This window comes from Dermacentor variabilis, chromosome 3 (assembly GCF_050947875.1).
Source record: "Dermacentor variabilis isolate Ectoservices chromosome 3, ASM5094787v1, whole genome shotgun sequence".
Lineage (NCBI taxonomy): Eukaryota > Metazoa > Arthropoda > Arachnida > Ixodida > Ixodidae > Dermacentor > Dermacentor variabilis.
This window is the reverse complement of record NC_134570.1, coordinates 196,252,239-196,272,330: the sequence shown is the minus strand read 5'-3', so window position 1 is coordinate 196,272,330 and position 20,092 is coordinate 196,252,239. Positions and strand designations below refer to the sequence as shown.

Sequence of the window (20,092 nt, the reverse complement as noted above, 5' to 3'; positions counted from 1 at the left end):
ATGGCAGTTTTTACACTCATGCTTTTTATGTCTGGAATGTCTTCTTATGTCTAGCACACTTCTATACCTTCTTACAAAGATTAAGGAAGCTTATAAAAACTTTTACAAGTAAGTATAGAAGTGCGATGTACTGAAGATGTTGGTTGAGAGCATTGCCTTGTCCTTTCTCTTTGTGTCTTCCTGTTTGCACTAATCATTGTTATGAATACGCATGAACTAGTTCTTCAATGCATCCTGCTGAGTGAAAGCACTGCAATCACAGTACATAGTTGACAAATGAAAGCAACCAAATATGCTCATGTTGCACTTCAGTAATGCCTTTTATTGGGCACCTTTTTCCCTGTCAAATGCAATACAATGCATTGTACTTCCATTTCAATGCATTAATGTGATTAATGAGTAGAAGCACCATTTCATCAACTGCACAAGTCACCACAAAAGTCTAATATAAGAAAATACTTTAAAACATACACAGTTGCTCACAGCTGTGTAATGCTTATATGTATATTCCCAATGTGAACTTCATCTGTAATGCACACTTTCAGGGCACTTACCCCTATCGCATCTCTTTGAAGTCTGGCTGGGTACAGTTGACACTAACTACTACAAACCAAATTAAGTGACATCTCAATCCAAGCTGGTTGGCCCAACAACATATTTGAAATTAAAAAAAACACGTGGCAAAGAGGAGTGTTCTTCGCTAGTTCAAGCCACTTGCAACACCGCTCTGTATGTTCGTTTGTCACTGGTACTTGGGTACATGACCTGAGCAGCTTATTTTATTCTCTTGTTAGAAGTTGTCAGTCTGCACTAGTGAAGAAAGCATAGCGAGGGTTGACATAATTTGTGTTCCTTACCTCGTAAAGGTACAGTGGGTCAAAAAACACATGTGCATTATCTTCAACTATGACATTGTGAGCTGTGTTTTCCACGACAAAAGCATGCATGTGGTCGTCAAAATACTTTGTTTCAAAAATTGAACTGAAAAGAAAATATTTTTGGTCACAGGACACAATCAACACAACCTGGCCAAAGTGTGGAAGGTCATCATCTGGTACAAAGAGTGGCAGCATACAACCCACACTGATTTTTCTTTCACACACTTTGACAGAAGTCAAACTATGCACATCTGCTCATGTCAAGCTCATGCAGTCTGTCCTTCAAAAGGTCTGGTAGTGACTTTATGTGCATTCTTGCACTACCTGTAGCAGCGACAGATTCTAGTGGTTGAGTTAATGAGTACATAAACTGCACCTGGTGTCGGCGGCTCAGGGTTCCACAAATGTTCTTAAAGTTACGAGTTTTCCTTGCAACTGTTTTGACAAATTGATGTTTTGCCTCAAAACGCATACAGGACAACTTGCACAGAGGACCATACAAAAGAATAAGCCTGGGGTAATGGATCATATAGTGCATTTTCGGAATGATTTTTACATTTGGAAAAGTTTCTCTAAATGCAACGTAAAAATCATCAATGAGGACTTGCAATTGCGCAGCTGCACCATAGCACAGTTGTGGTGCAAGTACAATGTCAATGATTGCACGCAGTGCAAGGTACACATCATATGCAGCGTTTCCATTTGCAACTACATCGCCCACAAGCAGTAAAAAGAACCGAAAAAAACAAAGCTTTTCAGCAGCAGAACCTTTTATGGCTGATGTGCCAAACACTGAGTGATGAGACAGAGGAGGTAGTCGTGATTTCTTCTCCCCTCCTTGCAAGGGAAATGAGCTAAGCCTCTCATTTAGCTGATCAAGAGTGAACACACGGCATGACATAATGTGGCGCAAGATGTGTTTCATGGCAAATGGAATGACTCCTTCGAACAGGTCATGCATAACATCAGGTGGAAGGCCTTTCGTCACATCAAATGACCGAAGTGAACTTAGACAGCTTTCATCACTGATGCCATAAACATTGCTGAGGCTTGAATCAGTCTTCAACAGGTTAATATGTTGAGTATGCATTTTCTGTGTTCGAACGATAAACTCTTCTTCATTCCACTTCTCACTGATGTCCTCTTTCTTTGCCAAGCAGAAACGGCAGATTGGCCCCGATGAAAAGCATTCTCGGAAACCGCCAATTTGATGGCTAGACAAGTTATCTCCACAGACATAAAGAAGAGAGCCTTTAATGAGTTCTCCATCAATCGCAACTCCTTGGGATTCTAGCTGCTGTATGTCCTCGAGTAATGGTTGGACAATTCTGTGCAATGTGAATCTGGCTACAGTTGAATTTTTCACAAGAAGAACAAGGTACTTGCTGTCAACTTTCGAGCGAAATCGGGGTGGCAAGTTTAGAATTGTTAGATATCCAGCCAAGACCTTGTGTTTTCCAACTTGCTCCCGATGGGATTGCAGACTTCAAATTCATCAAAGTACAGCTGTAGAGCAAAAAGTTTCTGATTGCTGGCATTCTTGAACAAGCAGTGCTCCTTGAAGTACAAGCCATCAGGCACATCCTGTAGAAGAGTTGAAGAAGGTTTGCGATTTGTTTGGAAAATGTCATGGGCACTTGAGACAGCCTTTAATGTTTCCAAAATTGGAATGTATTCATAGCTGTCAGAAGAACCTTGATCTTCAAGGTATACTGTTCGGGGAGGAACAAACGTATGTGATGTTTTCCACCAGTTTTCTCGGCCTGTTCTTGTTCTGAGCTGCTCAAGTTTTGTAAGAGTGGTTGCATTGAAGTCTGCTCTAAATTCTGAAATGAAGTTTATCATATCATTCGTAACTTCATTCAAGGTGCTCTCAGGTAACTGCCTGCCTTCTTGCCACTTTAGTAACAACGAAGACAGAACCATAGCACACTGAACACTGCTGTCAGGAGTGCCAACATCAACACACTGACCACTGGTGTTAAAAATATCAACATCCAAGCACGCCTGTTCAGCTGCTTGCCCAACAGGCTGGGTGGGATAAGTTTGTAGTGTTTCTTCGAGGTTGTCAGCAAGGGGTGCCAAGGATGCATCAGCTGTGGTTGTCTGGAGGAACAGATGGTTGTGGTGACGGCTGACATGTTTACGGAAGGAGCTATAAACCCTATAAGCTTTTTCATAGCCTTCCAAGTCACACTTCCAGTTGTCCTCCGTGCCATGCCAGGTGCAGAAATGACGAAAAAGAGATGACAAGGAGTGGGTCCTCTGGTGGCACCGGTTGCAAGCATATGTGTCCATGCATGATGTACGGGCTGCAACACAAGATTACTGAATAAGCGTAACTTCCCCTGTTACGAAGCTACAAAAGCCATAAAATGATCAGGAAACAGCTGCAGCAATCCCAATAAAGAAGGCCTGTTGTTGAGGCCTGTTAGATTTTTGAATGGGATCCAACTGGTTCCAATTGGACATCATAGGAGGGCCAAGTTCCAATTTGGCTTCATGCAAAGTCCAATTAGTTCAAATTGGGCATCATGAAAAGTTCAGTTGGTTCCAGCTAGTTGGACATCACTGGAGGTTGGTATGACAATTGGTCCCAACTGGGCACAATTGAGGAGTAATATTGTGAAACAGCAAAATAGTTTATACTAATAATAGCAGAATTATAACATCTTTGTATTTTGGTGTGATCATTGGATAGAACAATTTAGCTTTCTATCAAGATAACAATCTCTCTTGAAATTTTACCTATTTCTCATGAACCACTGGCATCACTTTGTCAAATAAATATTGCTTACATATATAGCACCGGACGTCTCTCTCATATTGTCAAATGGTGAATTTTGGTTGTCAGCGAAGAGAATTGTCACAGTGTGTGTTCATGCATGAGCATGCTTCTCGAAAAGAGTTTCGAGTATATCGGTGTTATGTTGATGTGAGGACCCATCTGGGTTTCATTTCTTTTCCAACTTTTTTTTTTCATGATGGTCCCAAAGAGTCCAATTCAGAGACCAATTGGGTTCGACTGTGTTAAAAAAAAGAAAAAAGAATTGGTCCAATTGTTCTTGTTGGATTTTTCCAATGGGCATCCTAAAGCAGAATTGCAAATACCCAATTAGTTCCAAATGGAAATTTCCAATTGGTTCGAGCAATTCTTGCTTTTTATTACTGGGATGCCATTTGCAGATGTAGAAGTTGATATACATATAAAAAACTCTCTATCTTGGAGTCATTTCAATGCCAAGAGTCGGATAAAGAGAATGACAAGCAAGAAGGTTATTTTTAGTATCAAAAAAAGATCAAGACGACCCCCCCTCTTTCTCTTATGCCGACCGACAGGTGCTGCACTGCACATGCAGAGAGCCCCACAAGAAACCAGTGAAATTGTTTATGAACGACTGCATCTAACTTACCCTCCATCCCTCACATTTGCGTGCGAGAACTCGGCAATCACGCACAGAATCGCATCGATATACGATGCCGTCGATCGTTACTGCGTGCTGCAACAACGGAAATTTCGAAACGCTGCTGTAGCAATAGATTCTGCATCATGTACGTCGTGTTTTTTGTCCGAACTGAACGCAGCAAGAATTAACGTCAGCTCAACTGGCCACCCGGTTAACAAAGTTCATTTTAATTAATTACCTAATTAACGAATCATTGATCATAATTAACGAATCAAATCATAATTAGCGAATCGAATGACCGGTTCGTTGATTAATTGACGGGTCATTATTGCTTAATTAATTATTTACATCTGTAAAATTTTCAAATTGACCAATTTTTGAAAATAAAAAAATAAATATCAGGCCCTACATTAAAACTTTGCTTCCAATAGTCTCTAGAATCTAACTTTTTTCTCTCAAATTGAACAAATTTCATTGAGATCGGCCCGGTGGTTATCGCAGAAAAGCATTTCTGCGTTTTACATGCATTTAAACATGCGGAATCAGTTTGGCCCGAGCTAACAAAGGGAAGAATTACGGAAAGAGGCCATCATCGACAATTTCAACAAATAACTTGACCCATAAGTTCGAAGGCAGACGACACTCGAAATTATAAAAACGACAATCGAAACCAAAACACCAGTTTCGGATTGCGATACTTCTCGCAGGCGGCGCTGTGGTAACGTCATTTCGCGGTTTGGCGTGGTTTGGCGCCTATATGTGACGTCCCTGGATACTTTTTGCTTTAGATATAGGAACTTTAGGCGCCTCTTTCGGTTCGCGCTGGTGCCCGCCACTTCCTCGCGTACTTTTCAGTGCGGTCGTACAGTTATGGCAGGCACAGTTTGCCTCGCAATCCTGGAGGATGGCCAAAGAAAGAAGATTTCGCTGCCAAACGGCGCCTACGGCGAATTGCTGCTTGCTTTACGCTCTCTGACCGACATCAATGACACCACTCTGGTAAGTAATTTTAATGTACTACACATGTAGCGAGAACTGGACGAGTTGGAATATGTTCCTGATCTATCACCGCAAGAACTTTGCCTATATAGTTCGTTGCGCTGACAGATCATGGAAGTAATCTTAATTTAACTTTTGTGTATTGCTGGACGCCGGTTCTGTTAAAATTGCTGCCATGTTGGCATAACTGTGTTGGCGCGCTTTTCCAGTGTGGCCCGCGAAACGTTAATTCCAGGCTCGTTTGCTACATAATCCAGCTGGAAATTGTCGCTTTAAGAGGCTTTTTGTTGAATTACTTGCGGCTCCAAACTGACGGAGAAGTTCGTCGTGAAGGCGCGGTACTCACAAGCGCGGTTCGCGCTTACTGGCAAACTGTTGGCGCGCTTTGCCGGTCGTTGTGTCCCAGTTGAACTATTTCTAGGGCTGACTATTTCAAAGCACCACGGTATATCTAATATACTTGGGAGACAGTATGTGCTGCCAAAGCGAAATTATCTTTCAAAATTAAGCTTTTTGTTGACATTGTAAAGCGGAATACCTGATTTATGCGGACTTCATTTTATTCTCCTTCATTCCTTGAGCTTTTCTAACTTGTGGCGTTTCTTACAATATTCCTCTTATTTTGAATGACAACTATAAGGAGTAACCTGCGCAGTTATATGCGTAATTACGCTTAGTAACTTATTACTCAGGCGCGCGAAGTCTTGTTGCGGCTTAGGATAGTTTTTACAGTAGCGAACTTTCGTATTACGTATTTTCATTTTGCTCTTTCATAAGCTTGCAGCAATATAGGAATATGTGTACGAGTGTGTAAACAGAGCATTCTTTACTTGAATTTCAACTCCAGCATTATCCAAATTATTGTGCTGTTGGATGGGCTTTGGTTGCATGATTTCTGGCACGAGTTAACAGCACAAACTTTATACAGATAACTTTGTCCCACGTTTGATCTTGCACTTGTGTCTAATTTTGGAGCTCTTGAATTTTCACTGCGGCATTGTATACATTCCCCCTTGATCATATTAGACTGTTTGTGAACATGGACCATTCACCTCGGAAGGCTCGTTTCTTCATTAAAATGTTAAATTTATCTGCCAGATCCAGATGTACGATGAGGAGCTTGAAGATTACGTTGACTTGGATATGCACAGCAACATCCCAAACAAGGTCAGAATAAGATTGGCACGGAGGATAGCCCTTCAAATGGATGTGAGTACGTTTACAGGTTGACGTAGTTGGCATCAAGTGAAAAGGGTCATAATTGTTTAATGGTTTGATAGTTGGTACATAACTTTCAGGAGAGCAGCCAGCAACCTAGGATGGAGAACCATTAAAGAAGGCTAGAGGGCACTAGTAAGAGGCAGCAGGGATTGCAGCACACTGAAACTGATAAAACTTGCACACACATCAGCGGTTGTTTGTATGGTACATGTAAGAATGTTAAAAAATAAACATGTTGTTGAGGTTTTATAAAAAATCACATTTTTTAGTAGATGACAATGTCTTGTTTGCCAGCATTTTGTATCTATTAGATGAAGGGTGCAAAATGGTGCGCATACACAGAGAAGGACATGCAAAACACGGCACTTCTCTTGCCTTTCTCTGTGTATTTGTCTCAATTTGCAGTTCTCTTCTAATAGCTATGTTTCGCAAATAGCCAAAGAAATACTTCAAAGAATCCTGTGCCATCTTTACTCAGTTTTTTGCCTCGCTTGCTGCCTGGACACCTTAAAGCTATATCAGGCATTGGAAAATGCCAGGCTTTTTACATTGCAGTTTTGCAAAACAAAAAGCTGTTTAGGCATGACTAATTTTTCAAAGGACTGACAGGTGATTTTTAAGGACCGAGATTTTTATGATGCAACAATAAACTCGTCCTCGGAAGTGTTTATACCTTCATCAGTTGCTTCCAAAGGTGCAGGGAAATTTAATAAGCAATTTTTTTATCTGAGCAACTCTAAAACACATTGCCCCCATGCTAGCAACACTGAAAAGTAAGAGCGATGCCGATAACCTGCCTTGTAAATTGGGAAAGCAGAATGATGAGTGGGTTTCACTACATAGGGTTTCTGTGGTACGTCAATCTTTTTTTTTTCAATATGAAGCATTCTTTGCGAACTTTGGGCACATTGAGTGTGTCTATCTACCTATCTAGCTTCTATTTCGGTGGGGCTGGTGGTGTCAACCAACTTGAGCTGCTGGGTATGGGCTCATGGTCTCGCTGCCGTGTGGTCACGACATTACTGTCAGTCGAGCTCCATTATCCGACTCTCGCCTCTGATTCTCATTTACTACCTGTGCTGAACCAGACGGCCTGCGCAAGATACTGGTATGTCGGCTGCAGAACAGCGGATGGTGGCTGCCTTTGCACGAAAAGCAAATTGATTGCAAGTTTTCCCCCTCATGCACGCTATCAGCTCCTGCTGCACACAAAGAAGCTCTTGGAAAACTGCAGCTTCATCAAGAAATGCATGAACTTGTACATTGCGTTCTTTGGAAGTTTACTTGAGCAGTTCTAGGATCATGTACCACAGAGGTACTGCTTGGTGCAGAGAAAAGGGGATGTGTTTGCCATGATTGAGCAACGAGGCAAGCCCACATTCTTTCTGACCCTCAGCTTGTCTGAACTCCACAATGAGCGTCCGCTTAAAGTAATTGAGAGAGTCAAAGAGCTGGTGGAGGCACACCACCGCAGGGTCGAAGTTATAGCCAGCTACCTACAAAATGCATCGCATGACTTCGATTCCCATTGTACGTGGGATCTGCGTAGTTTTTTTTAAATGAAACCAGCATATCTGCTTACGATCCTTTCACTTGCAGAGTTTCGTGTCTGAAGCCATGCATACTTTCAACTGGTCGCATGAATGTAGAACATGAATTTACTTTTACTGAAAAAGTCCAGGCTCCATAGCATGATTACAGTATAAAGATATTGAAAAAATTTACAGAAATTTCAGGACTGTTATCTGGCTGTTACACCGGAGTGCAGGCATCCAGTGAAAAAGATTGTTAAAAAAAATAAAAATAAATAGTGTTAGCAAACCGCATGAAAAGTCCAAGAATGGAAAGGAAATTATACATCATAGCAGTTTCAATGGTTTGCAATTAAGGCATGTTAATTGAAATAATATAGTATAGTATAGTAATGAGAAATAATAGGTTATCAGAAAAGTGTAGTATTCTGTTTTAACAGCAGTATTAACAGAGCATTCACCTTATGAATACTTACATGTGGCGTGAACAAACAAGAACAGTCACAGTGCCTCCAGACTTGTGTAATGCGTTTCCATATATTGACTATGTGCGTAGCTCGCAATATTCTATATGTTCTTGCCATATAAGTTCAGCCATGTTCTATAAATAGCTCACTTGAGCTGTAAATATAGGCTCGAAGTGGAAGTATGTTTAATGGGTATATGCGTAATGAGCACCCACTATGAAGATCTTGACTTGGAAGCGGTGATATGTGCACAGTTAAAACTGTTACTTTGCTGTCTTGACAATTCCTTAATTAAGCTACATTGCCCTGCCTCATGTTTTCCGTTTGAAAAGTTAAATGTATGTGTATCTCGCAGCATGCAGGCCCTGCGTTTGCTGTTCGAGGTGGAGGCAACACGGAAATGACTCAGTCTAGGTAAATTATTAGTACCGAAAGGGAAAAACCACACATTTTGGGATGTTAGTGTGTCTTATTACCATTCTTTTGGTTACTTAGATATCTAAAGCAATCTGTATACTGCCTTGCAGTGCTGTTACAGAATGTGCAGAGGAGGGGCAGCATGTACAGTCTGTGCCGTTGGAGAAGGAGAAGGACTACTTAGATTTTGTACTACCCTCTTTTGACCATTACGAGGAAATGCTTCGTAGAAAAGTCCCGATTAATTGTGCAGTGCGACGTGCCATTATCAACAAGCTGTTTGCAGCTTGCTTCAAGATAGCTTGGTGAGCGCTCCATTATGCGTCTATTGCTTTCAGCTTTAATTTGGTATTTTGACTACTCAATGACTCATCCTTTCATCATAAGTGTTCAGCGTTGCCATAAGATGTTGGTTATGAAATAGTTGCACAGAATACGCTACCTGTGTGATAACTTTTTCTGCTTGCTGTAGTGCCAGAACACAGAATTGCTTCTAAAGCAAGCAGAATCTGTCTAAAAGTATTAGTGCACCATTTAACACTGTTATGATGATATCAGTTGTCACGTACAGCGCATACATATACGAGGGACAAAAAGGACGACGAAGACAAGCGCTGTCCCTCGTCTATGCATGCGCTGTGTGACGATTGATATTATGGAATACCAACTAGCCCGTACCCAAACCTTGCTTCTGTTATGATGAGCCTAGAATTCAGTCTTAAGTCTGAGAAATCTTCCAGCTTGCGTGCCCTCCTTTACGAGATAACATCGCCCTATGACCCCTGCTACATCCTGAGTGGACACTGGCAACCAGCAGGCCACAAAGAGGAGGGGGGCATTGATGTAGCAACATGAGAATGCTGCGATGGCACCCACTTCACCTGGTCCAGATTTTGTCAACACCAATTGGCACTCAGTTTTTTAAAGTGTTTGTAACTACTAATTGCAGCATCAAGTGCAGATTTTGGAGTGGAAAAAATTCCGAATTGGTGCTCAAGGGGCCCTAAAACACTTTTCTAATTGTAGAATGACGTCACTATAAAGTATCATCAGCCTGGTTACGCCCACTGCAGGGCAAAGACCTCACCCATACTTCTCCAACTACCCCGGTCATGTACTAATTGTGGCCATATTGTGCCTGCAAACTTCTTGATCTCATCCGCCCACCTAATTTTCTGCTGCCCCCTGCTACGCTTCCCTTCCCTTGGAATCCAGTCCGTAACCCTTAATGACCATCGGTTATCTTCCCTAATTACATGTCCTGCCCACTGCTGTAAAATATGTTGCCTAGCAAATCTTCTGCCACAAAATTTGTTGTTTACTTCAAGCATAAGTAGTTAGAGGTATTATTGCACTGATGCAGTTTTCTCTCTCATTTCATGTCCACTAGCATGCCAGAAGCTACACAGGGGGCTAACAAGGCCTCGCGCAAAATTTGGGAATTTAAAAATACTTTTTGTGATGCTACTTTTGGTTCAGCCGTGCATGACACACTCTCAATGCGAGATGGGCACTTGTGCTTGAGCTATGTCATTCACAGAGGCTAATCAGAACAGTTGTCAGAGCATTGCACTGGTGAGAGGACACGTTGCAGCACCCTGTGGTGGCTGTAGTATCTATGCCACGCTGCTACATAGCTCTGGTGTGATCTCCCACAGTGCACAGCAGACGCAGCTCCACAAAACTCGTGTGTAGACAGAAGTACAAAGATGAAAAATGTTTTTAGTATTTGAGATTACTTCCATGTGTATTTTGCATTTATTATACTTAAGATTAGCAATTTAATTAATACTGGCAAATATTATTTTGCACTGGTTTTTCTTGGGAAAAAGAATACAAAATTGCCCATTTATTAATTCTATGATTATTTCACCTGATGTACAGGTACCCTTCTAGACAGTTGTACCGCGTAGCCGCCGAGAGGCTTGTCAGTGCATACCCACACCTTGCTGACATAGTTGGCAGCGGAAATGGCCTGGTAAGTTTCATACATCCCATACTGTCGTAATATTCACATTTCTAAGAAAGAAATATCATTTCTACCTCATATGGACAATTCAATTGCACCATGTATCTGCACTTCTGAGCTACCATGTTATATTGTGGCTGTTGATTCTCGTGGTCATGTAGAGATGATCAAAGGGATAAACTTCGTGTTGTCTGGTGTTTTACTTTGTGCTAATAATGGCGCGTATGTTTCAGTTCATCCAAAACTTCTCCTTTGCTACAGATAAGATTTTACAAACAGTGTTCATAGTTTGTCATGGAGTATGGTCATGAAGGTAAAGAGATAAGTGACGGGACTCATCTGGGAGTTTAATCTGAGCCCAGCATCAAATTAACCTGTTGCGCCATTTGTTCAACAGCTATCTGCCTATCAGCAAGCAATATGGCATCAACTTATGATTCATCATGTAGCAACGGTTGGCCACTTCATTTTTTGCCGTTGTGGCCTGTTTGACTGCATTGAAATCACCTGCACCATTTCACGTCATAGGCTGCAGCATTGTTATTGTACACTGCAGCCAGGTTGGCATGTTTTCATGGCATTAGGCCCTTTTAAATGCAAAAAGTGGACCACTGTTTGGGCTTCTACCAGCTTTATGATGCATGCTGCCATCATTGTTTTGATGCCCTAGGGGTGTTCTGCAGCATTATATATATATACACTCCGCCAGAACTAGAGATGTACGCTAACTTTTATGTTTGTCGTTATGCCTATTCCAAGTTTATGGCGTGGATGTTGCGAACTTTATGGCCGGACCTTCTGTTAATAAGCAATTATGTTCGATGCATAAAACAAACTGCAGTTACGGTCGTACTTCTATATGTATACAGGCAATACCAATAAACTTCGAAGTGCTTTTAACAGTAGTGATATGTTTCCAATTCTTCACAGGACTCGTGTGTCATGGCATTGAGAAAAAAATTCAAGAACATGCGTAAGAAGGCGGAGAATTGCTCTGAAGAAATGTTGGTGAAAAAAAGGCACTTTCTGGTCAAGCGGAAACAACAGGTGGCTTCTGGTGAAGCTACAAACAAGAAGTTATGCCGCCTTTTTGTGAGTTGCAGCTGAAAAGCTTTCCGACATTCTCCAACAGTACTATGGTCGAGCAAGTGCACTACCATTTTGTGGAGCTGCAAATTGCTTGAAAAACTGAAAGTGACAGACATAGGACAGTGTATACAGTCGCCGACCGTTTATTCGGACCTCACGAGGACTGCGGAAATGTCCGAATAAACAGCTGTCCGGAAAAGCAGATTAAGAAAAAAAGTTATTTATTTCCACGCACTTATTCGGGCTCGGCAGTAGGCTTGAAGAAATTGTGAATGCGCCATTGCACGCTGTTCCATGTACACGCAATCAGATATGCCTGAATCTCTGAGAGGGTCGTACGGTCACTATAGGCGGCTGAAAACAGTCACTGCTTGTACTCGGAGTCGTTGTCCGGCGGTGTAGCAGAAACCTGACGAATGATCTTGCCGTCGTCGAGCTCTGCACACGTCAGTACAGCAGTGTTAGCACCTGTGAAACTGCCAAATGAGACGGTGTCCGGAATCGCAATGCAACTATTGCGCAGGTCTGGGCAGAACATTTTCGGCGTCTGTAGGGAGCACATCGGAAGGCGACAAGTCCTAGGCCTCCAGGCACCCGCTTGCCGGCATTCCCCAGCGCAGTTTGCGCGGGCACTGTCGGCGCCATTAGACACTTAATGTGATGTTTCCGTATGCCCCGTTGGATCATCACAACTTCTACACAGCATACAAAGCAAACACCACCATGCTGACACCAGTTGCACAAACGAAAAAATGTAACCTATTTGCACCGTCGTGCACAAAGAAGAAACAAATCAGCTGCTGGATTATCTTGATGTGGCTTACTAAGCTGAGACCGGAACTGCTGTAGCCACTCTATCGAAGCAGGCAGAAACGATGATGATTTGCAGTAGCCACTTCGTGGGGCAGCAAGGAAGCTCTGTTCAAAACAAATGTGGCGTTCAGCAAGTCGAACCATGCACCGGTCAGAGTCTGTGCATGGTGCTCTCAATCGACTTGGCTCAAGGAGTGTCCGAAAAATCACTCGAGAGGTTGCAAGGTGTCCGAACTTTCGGCAGTTGTATACTAATTATACATTATTGTCTATGGGGAGAATGGCCATGCCGCGAAGCAGACCGAATAATCTAGCATGTCCGAATTTTTGGAGTGCAAGTCCGAGAAATCAGTCGGCGACTGTAGTGTCATGCAGCCAGTATTTTCAGGCAGTGTATAAAACCAGAGGTCACAGGGAAATGAGGGAGGGGGATTGCACGGAACACATGCATGGTAGAGTAATGGCTTCTCTCCTCTACACAATGATACCAAAGTAAAGGAAGTGCAATTGCAAAGATCTAAGGGGTAATAGTGCAACATCTTTATGTTGCCGGTGGTTTAGGAAGTGACCCCTTTTGCTGACCGAACTGAAAGACCTTTCACACGGGAATCCTGAAAATTGTAACTGACACAAAGAAAACGCAGCTTACAAATTGCGTAATGTTCCAAATAAGAGAGGGCAAAAAATATATTTATGATTTCATAATTATTATACTTTATTTGCAGAACGTTGTTCAATGAAATAAAATAAATTTAGTTGTTTGCACAAGCCCATAGCATGAACAAGAAAGGGTAAACCTAGCTTTTCAGCGAGAGGGGCAAGAAAGGACATTTTTGGTTATCCCTCACTATGTCTCATAACAGTAAGCTTCTTTACGAATTCTGCCTGTGCATACTTTGCTACATGCTAAACAGGCAGCCAAGTGTATTGTGTCTCACATGCAGTTATTCTGTTAGTGGCAAAATTTGAAAAAATCGGAAACTTCGGAAGTGAGTTTGTGCATGCAAATTCAAAAATATAAATCATGTTCGTTGTCATTCACATTTCCCGAAGGTTATCTACTGCCATCAGTTATGTTATATTCAAAAGCATAGTGCCTTATCTTGTTCTGAGTGCAAAAGAAAGCCATGAATAATGTATAGGCTATGGTGACCATTGGCATCTCTTAGAAAGTTGCATGTCAAGTCTTATGATGGCTTCCATTTGTTCCATGAACTAAAAAGCAATCTACAGTGATGCTGAAGGACTGCAGGTGTTTTCTTATACGTACACACCACAGAGATGAAAATTAAATTTGAGTTGGAACCTTTTGTTTTAGTGTCAGTTTGGGTCACATGATGACCAAAACAGATTTCATGCATCTCTAGTCAGCTGCTGTTCTTTGACTTTTGAGTGAAAGGTTAGCAACTATTAGCTGCATCTATTGAAAAGCATTCGGGTTCCTTCTGTATTGCTGCAGGTTGCTTCTTAGTCCATGGAACATATGGAAGCAATAATTAAACCTAAATAGAATTTTCATCAGATTTACCATTGGCATACACATCACTCAGGCTTGGGTTTAAAACACTTATGCCATTTTGCAGAACGACACTCTAAAGCAGAGGCTGCGGGGCACTGATAAATGCAGCATATGCACCATTATTGATTGCTTAGCTTGTATTCTCAAAACAAAGCATACCCACTGTTCCATCTGTAGAGTTAAATTAAACACACAAAATTTGTAAGTTAAATTTTTGACAGTAGGTGGGGCACGTGCCTGTGGCCTGTGTTCTGGTGCTGTCTCGGCAGGGAAGCCAGGGTCAGTGAATATAGCAGGTCCATTTGCACATTGACAGGCTAAAGAATCTACATATAAACTGTTGAATAATCAGATAAATGGACAACAAAGAACCAGCCATGTGGCATGAATTCTTTGCTGAACTTATATGCAAAGAAAAAAAAATTGACATGAGCTGAGGATTGACAGGGAAACCATGCCAAGCCAGTGTGGAATCTGCACTTTGACAGGTATTGGAATTAGGGAACTTTTCAAAGTACTGAATTGGGAGAGAGTGACGAAAAAGTAAGCTGTAGCATGCAATGTCTGCTGTAACATACATGAAAAAGACCCAAAGGGACGGAGGAGCAGTCAGAAAAAAGGGGAGGGGGGCATTAAAAGGGTTAAGCAAGGCAAGATTACACGTATATAATGTAATGTAATGCTGCAGACGTGCTCTTCAGAAATATTTACCTCTGCATTCTTGTGGTTTTGCTGCATCGTTTCAGTCACTGCATCTCGGTAAAGCCAAATGAAAACACCGTATAAACACGCTCGCTTGCCCATCAGTAGTTCATAATTCGAAGGACTACTCAGTGGCGTTCAGTTGGACATTAATGCTTTCGCATTCACAACTTGTGAGAAGGGCTTGATTTTCCTTGTGTTTCAGGATTACAGTCATCTTGTAGCATATGGGGAAACTGCAGAGTCGTTGAGGCTGCACAACGAATGGCTTCAAGACAATGCTGGCTGCCAAGATGAAGAGGCAGTAAGGCCGAGGCTGCTTGCAACAGCAAAAGAGAGGCATGAACAACTTCGCAGCCTTACGCTGTCAGATGCTCTGTTGTTGTTCCCCTTTCTGGCAACTGAGGCATCGGTATGCTCTAGCTAGAGCTTTTGTCATCTTTTTTGTTTTTGTTTTACTGGGTTCTTAGCTTTGGGTTAAGGCAGTGGCTTAAGTGTTTCAGTCAGTAATTGTAGTGGCATTTTTCTTTCACGACAAAGCAAACAAGTGTGTGTATAGCAGTGACAAAATAACATAGGATAACAAAACTGAGTTGTATTTTTGGATGAGTAAGCTTAGCAAACTCTTATGTAATGGTAAAGTAATCACAAGAGCACAACCACGAGATGCTCAGCATATGAAGTGTGTTGAATATATGCATCAACATAGTGCTATAGACAAGGTTAAAAAAATTTTAATACAGTGTTCCACCAGTCACATTTGTCTTCAAAGATGTGGTACAGTCACATACCAATGATTTATACATGTTGATACAGCTTCAAGCTACTGCCATTCACCCCATAGGCATAATTTATATGGAGAGGCAATGTTTTAGATGTCTTACAACTCACCGGTTGACTTAATTGAAGGGTGCCTTTATTGGTGTTCGTTGTGTAAGAATAAAACATGGAAGGCAGAGAAAGCATTGTGGAAACTAATTGCTTGATTGAAATGTGGAACTATAACAAAAAGGCAAATGAAAGGAGCGAAGGACAGCAGGTACAGTAGGAAGCCGAGTTATGTGTGCGTTTCTTCAAGACTACAATAGTGACTATTCTACCATTCACTTTTGTTTGGTCCACCACGCACATAATGTGGTGATAAGCCCTTCTTTGGCATTAATTCTGCCTGTCGAGAACTCTTCTGTGCAATTAGTGAAAAGAATGAAGTGACCCAAGGTGCTTAATTGCTAGTTACTGCTATAAAAGATAACACTCAATGAATCTAGATGAACTATGCATGAATAATTATTTCTTATTTAAACATACCACTCATAAGGCAAATAGAAAAAAAAAGTGGACTAAAAGACCATTTGCCACATGTTTATTTGTCCACTTTCATTTCCCTTTTTCTTATCGCTTCTACGTTTAAATCAAGCATAATTTACCTGGTTTTCTGGATTTGTTGACTTTTCTTATGTAGTAACTAACAAGCAGTCTTAACTTCGACGATATGCTGATGCCGTACGAAGGTCTATTGGCTAGTTGCTTGCTCCTAAGCTTATGTGCTACTATGTGATGCCTGCTCTAAGAGTTGTTTGACATCTGCTGCCTTGGCTGTCCTTGCACAATTGGTTTTCACTATTGCATTAGTTTGCTAGTAGAGCAAAGAATTCTTGAACATTCTTTCTTTTCTTTCCAGCTTCTTGTGGAGTTTGACCTACTTTTCCAAAGAAACGTGATGGAGGCAATGGAGAATGGCTGCAAGCAGCTTGGTTACACTATTCTGAGCTTTGGAGAGGCAGAAGAGGTTGTGGCATTTTCCAAAGTGGGATCCGGTAAATATGTTTCTATGATGACGCTCTTAAAGGGCAACTCGCATTTTTTTAACCACATTGTAACATTGTCATATTGAAATGGCATTGGCAGTTCTGTCACCCGTAGGGTGATTTAATTTGCTTAGAAGTTCACCAGTAATATTAAATAACCAATAAATGAGATACCAAAACAGGTAGCTGCTTCGTGTGACAATAGATCCTACACCACCATAATGTAAACATGCAGTACATGTGGTGCTAACGCCAAAGAAGCCAAGCTGATCATTTCTCCTGACACAGGGAGCTCTTACAGAGTTTGCAAACTAGGCAGTGGCAATTTAAGTGAGGATTCCAGCAACAGTGGTGGTGTTGTCTCTGATGTCACAAATACAGGGTGGCCAGTAGAAAGTCGCGAGTCAAGAATGCAGCCAATCTTTAAAATTCATCTTCAGACGTATAGTTTGATACAGATACTCAGGGTGCAAAAGAGAACATATTCCAAATTTTATTAAAATCAGTGGACATAGAAAAATCGCCGGTGTTGCCTTTAAAGGGAGTTCAGGAATTGTTTTTTGGGGGGGTGATGGCAACTGCGGTGGTGGTGGGGTCGGTATCAGGTATCAGAAAGTCGGCAATGCTGGTTGAATTGGAACCTTGAATTTCTTTTTTACTTGTACTTGTCAAGTAAGTTGTTTTTTGTATACCTTAACTATATTTGTGCTGCTTACCTAAGCCAGCAATGGGCAATTATTATGTGCTTTCTCAGTTCTCCAACGTAGAGCTGAGTTAAACTAAATGAGCTAGTTGAAGGGCTCTTAAATCACCTCTGGCTTTTTTGCACATTGTATAAACATGCGCATCGCATAAGTCATTCTGTAATGACCATCTTTGTGAATGTAGCAATGCTATGCTCCGCGAAGAAGCCAAAGATTTTTAAAACAATCTTGTGCTCTTCTCCCGGCTTTTCTGCTCCCTCCTTTGCATGCTGTAATGCACGCAGGGTGTTGTTACAACCCTTACTTTTTGCTGCCCTGCATGGAGTTAGTGAGAATATGCAGAGAGAACAGAGTGCAGTGAGGAGGGTAGCAAAGGCCTGTAACTTTGATAATACGGAACCTTTGGAAAAATTCTGGTTGTATGTTCATTGTGAACACCGCTGCCACTATAACATTTGTGAGATGAGAGTGGTTTAGTGGTTGTCTAATGTGATGTTCTGAATTCTTCGTGTTCTTGTTCTGAAGTGTGGTAACCATAGTTTTCTCTACAGTTAAAAAATAGGATGTGTACGTTTCGATATGTGGAATACTTGGCAGTATGTTACAAAACCATGAAACATGGCGGAAAGCATCTAAAAGAAATGTTAAAATATGCCATAGTTCTAAGGGTGGAGCAAGCGCGTGAGTTTTCAGCACATACCATTTCTTCCCGTTTAATTGAGCAGCAAGCAGACGAAACTAGACCCGCAGTCATTGCTACTGGTGGTAATCATCCATTGGAAGATTAAAGCACAAGTTATTTCACTACTTATGTGTACCTCAAGTGTTTATCACAGTAGATGAATTACCCATGCAGCGCTCTGAGGCACTATATAAAAGCTGTAAGCTGTTTAGTGTGAAAGGTTTCCTAATACAATATCTGATTTCTTTTTTAACAGATGATGCTGTTTTGGCAGTTCTGCAGTTTGTAGGAAAGCGCTGCAAGGAAATCATAGACAGCATCATTACGCAGGTGAGTGCCTGTAGGATTCTATCAAGATGCTTCTGTTGCGTTTATCACTCTGATTGGCTTTCTGTTCACTTTGTGTTTCAGTGTGCTACATTTGGCTATTAAAATGAGTACACAGGAATTAAAAGCAGATTGTTTATTTCTTATTAGACTTGCACACAAAGACGGGACGTCGAACGAAGAAGGGACACACAACATGCGCAAACTTCAGCTGGTTTTTATTGTGACAGCGACATATATATATATATACGCTTCCACAATCGGAAAAAAAAACGGGATGGCAAGAAAACAAACAAAACCATTTGCAAAACTGCATAGCCACTAGTGAAACCAAATGTCACTCTCATACCTTTTCACCGCCCAGAAGCAATATATGTGATATATATGATATAAGCGATATATGTGAGAAAATAATATCGTGCATCTGTGAAAGATAGGATAACACCCATTGCATGACTTGCAGTGTTCTGCCATGTGGCCTTCGATGCCTTGCTTTACCTTGCGGCGATGTTCTGCTAGCCTCTCGTTTACTTATCGGCTGGTTTGACCGATATAACACTTGCCGCACGACAAGGGAACCCGATATACTACACTTTCTTTGCATGCAACGAATTCGTGCAGCGTTATATTGGGCGTTATATCGGTCAAACCAGCTGATGCGTAAACGAGAGGCTAGCAGAACATCCCCGCAAGGTAAAGCAAGGCATCGAAGGCCACATTGCAGAACACTGCAAGTCATGCAATGGGTGTTACCCTATCTTTAACAGATGCACAATATTATTTTCTTGCATAAATTGCTTAATCACGGAGATAGTTGAAGCCAGAGAAATTCTTCGGCATGATCAGAGTTGTGTTAGTGCCCCATCTGTAGCATTAAGGGATAAGGAAGTGAGGTTTCTGGGCGGTGAAAAGGTATGACAGTGACAACGTTTGGTTTTCCCGGCACATGTGGCTATGCAGTTTTGTAGCAAACGGGGTTTTGTTTGTTTTCTTGCCATCTCATTTTTTTTTCTGATTGTAGAAGCGTTTATATATGTTGCTGTCACAATAAAAGCCAGTTGAGTTTACGCATATTGTGTGTCTCTTTTTTGTTTGACGTCCTGTCTTTGTACGTGCAAAATGCTAATAAGAACCATGTACAACCAACTCGGCCAAAACCTAATGCGTTTGTTTATTTCCTCTAACTGCCACAGGATACTTTTGCCAATAGGCATCATGCTTTTAAAAGACACTAAAGGCAAATATTAAGTCAAGCTGAAGTGATAAATTAGAGCTCAAGAACATTTAAGGCCTCAATATTATCTTGAACAAAGCTTTAGTAATCGAGAAAGTTACGTAAGGACAAGAGACGATCAGACTCCCCCAGGAGCATTCAAGTACTAGCCTGATGACAAAGGCACTCATTATAACTGTCACTAGTTATCAATCACTTGTAATAGATAATTGTATTGCAATGTAAGATGAAAAAGATGTCCAGTTCTATTTCATATTTAGAAAAAGGAAGCCCTGACAACCACGCGGGTGGTTGAAGGGTTTCATTTTCTCCACTCTATCGTCT

At 41.4% G+C, this 20,092-nt stretch overlaps 2 protein-coding genes across 2 annotated transcripts; both read left to right on the top strand.

Moving 5' to 3' along the window:
• Positions 1-4,788: 4,788 nt before the first annotated feature.
• Positions 4,789-11,057, top strand: LOC142574982 (uncharacterized). Its single transcript, XM_075683959.1, has 6 exons — positions 4,789-5,284; positions 6,383-6,493; positions 8,860-8,918; positions 9,032-9,226; positions 10,806-10,899; positions 11,052-11,057. Exons 1-6 carry the CDS (start codon positions 5,156-5,158, stop codon positions 11,055-11,057), a joined length of 594 nt encoding a protein of 197 aa, XP_075540074.1. The 5' UTR covers positions 4,789-5,155.
• A 682-nt stretch (positions 11,058-11,739) lies between these two features.
• On the top strand, positions 11,740-18,639 carry LOC142574981 (uncharacterized). The gene is made up of 5 exons (XM_075683958.1): positions 11,740-11,982; positions 15,219-15,425; positions 16,695-16,830; positions 18,464-18,537; positions 18,619-18,639. The coding sequence occupies exons 1-5, from the start codon at positions 11,833-11,835 to the stop codon at positions 18,637-18,639; spliced, it is 588 nt and encodes a 195-aa protein (XP_075540073.1). The 5' UTR covers positions 11,740-11,832.
• The last annotated feature ends 1,453 nt before the right edge of the window (positions 18,640-20,092 follow it).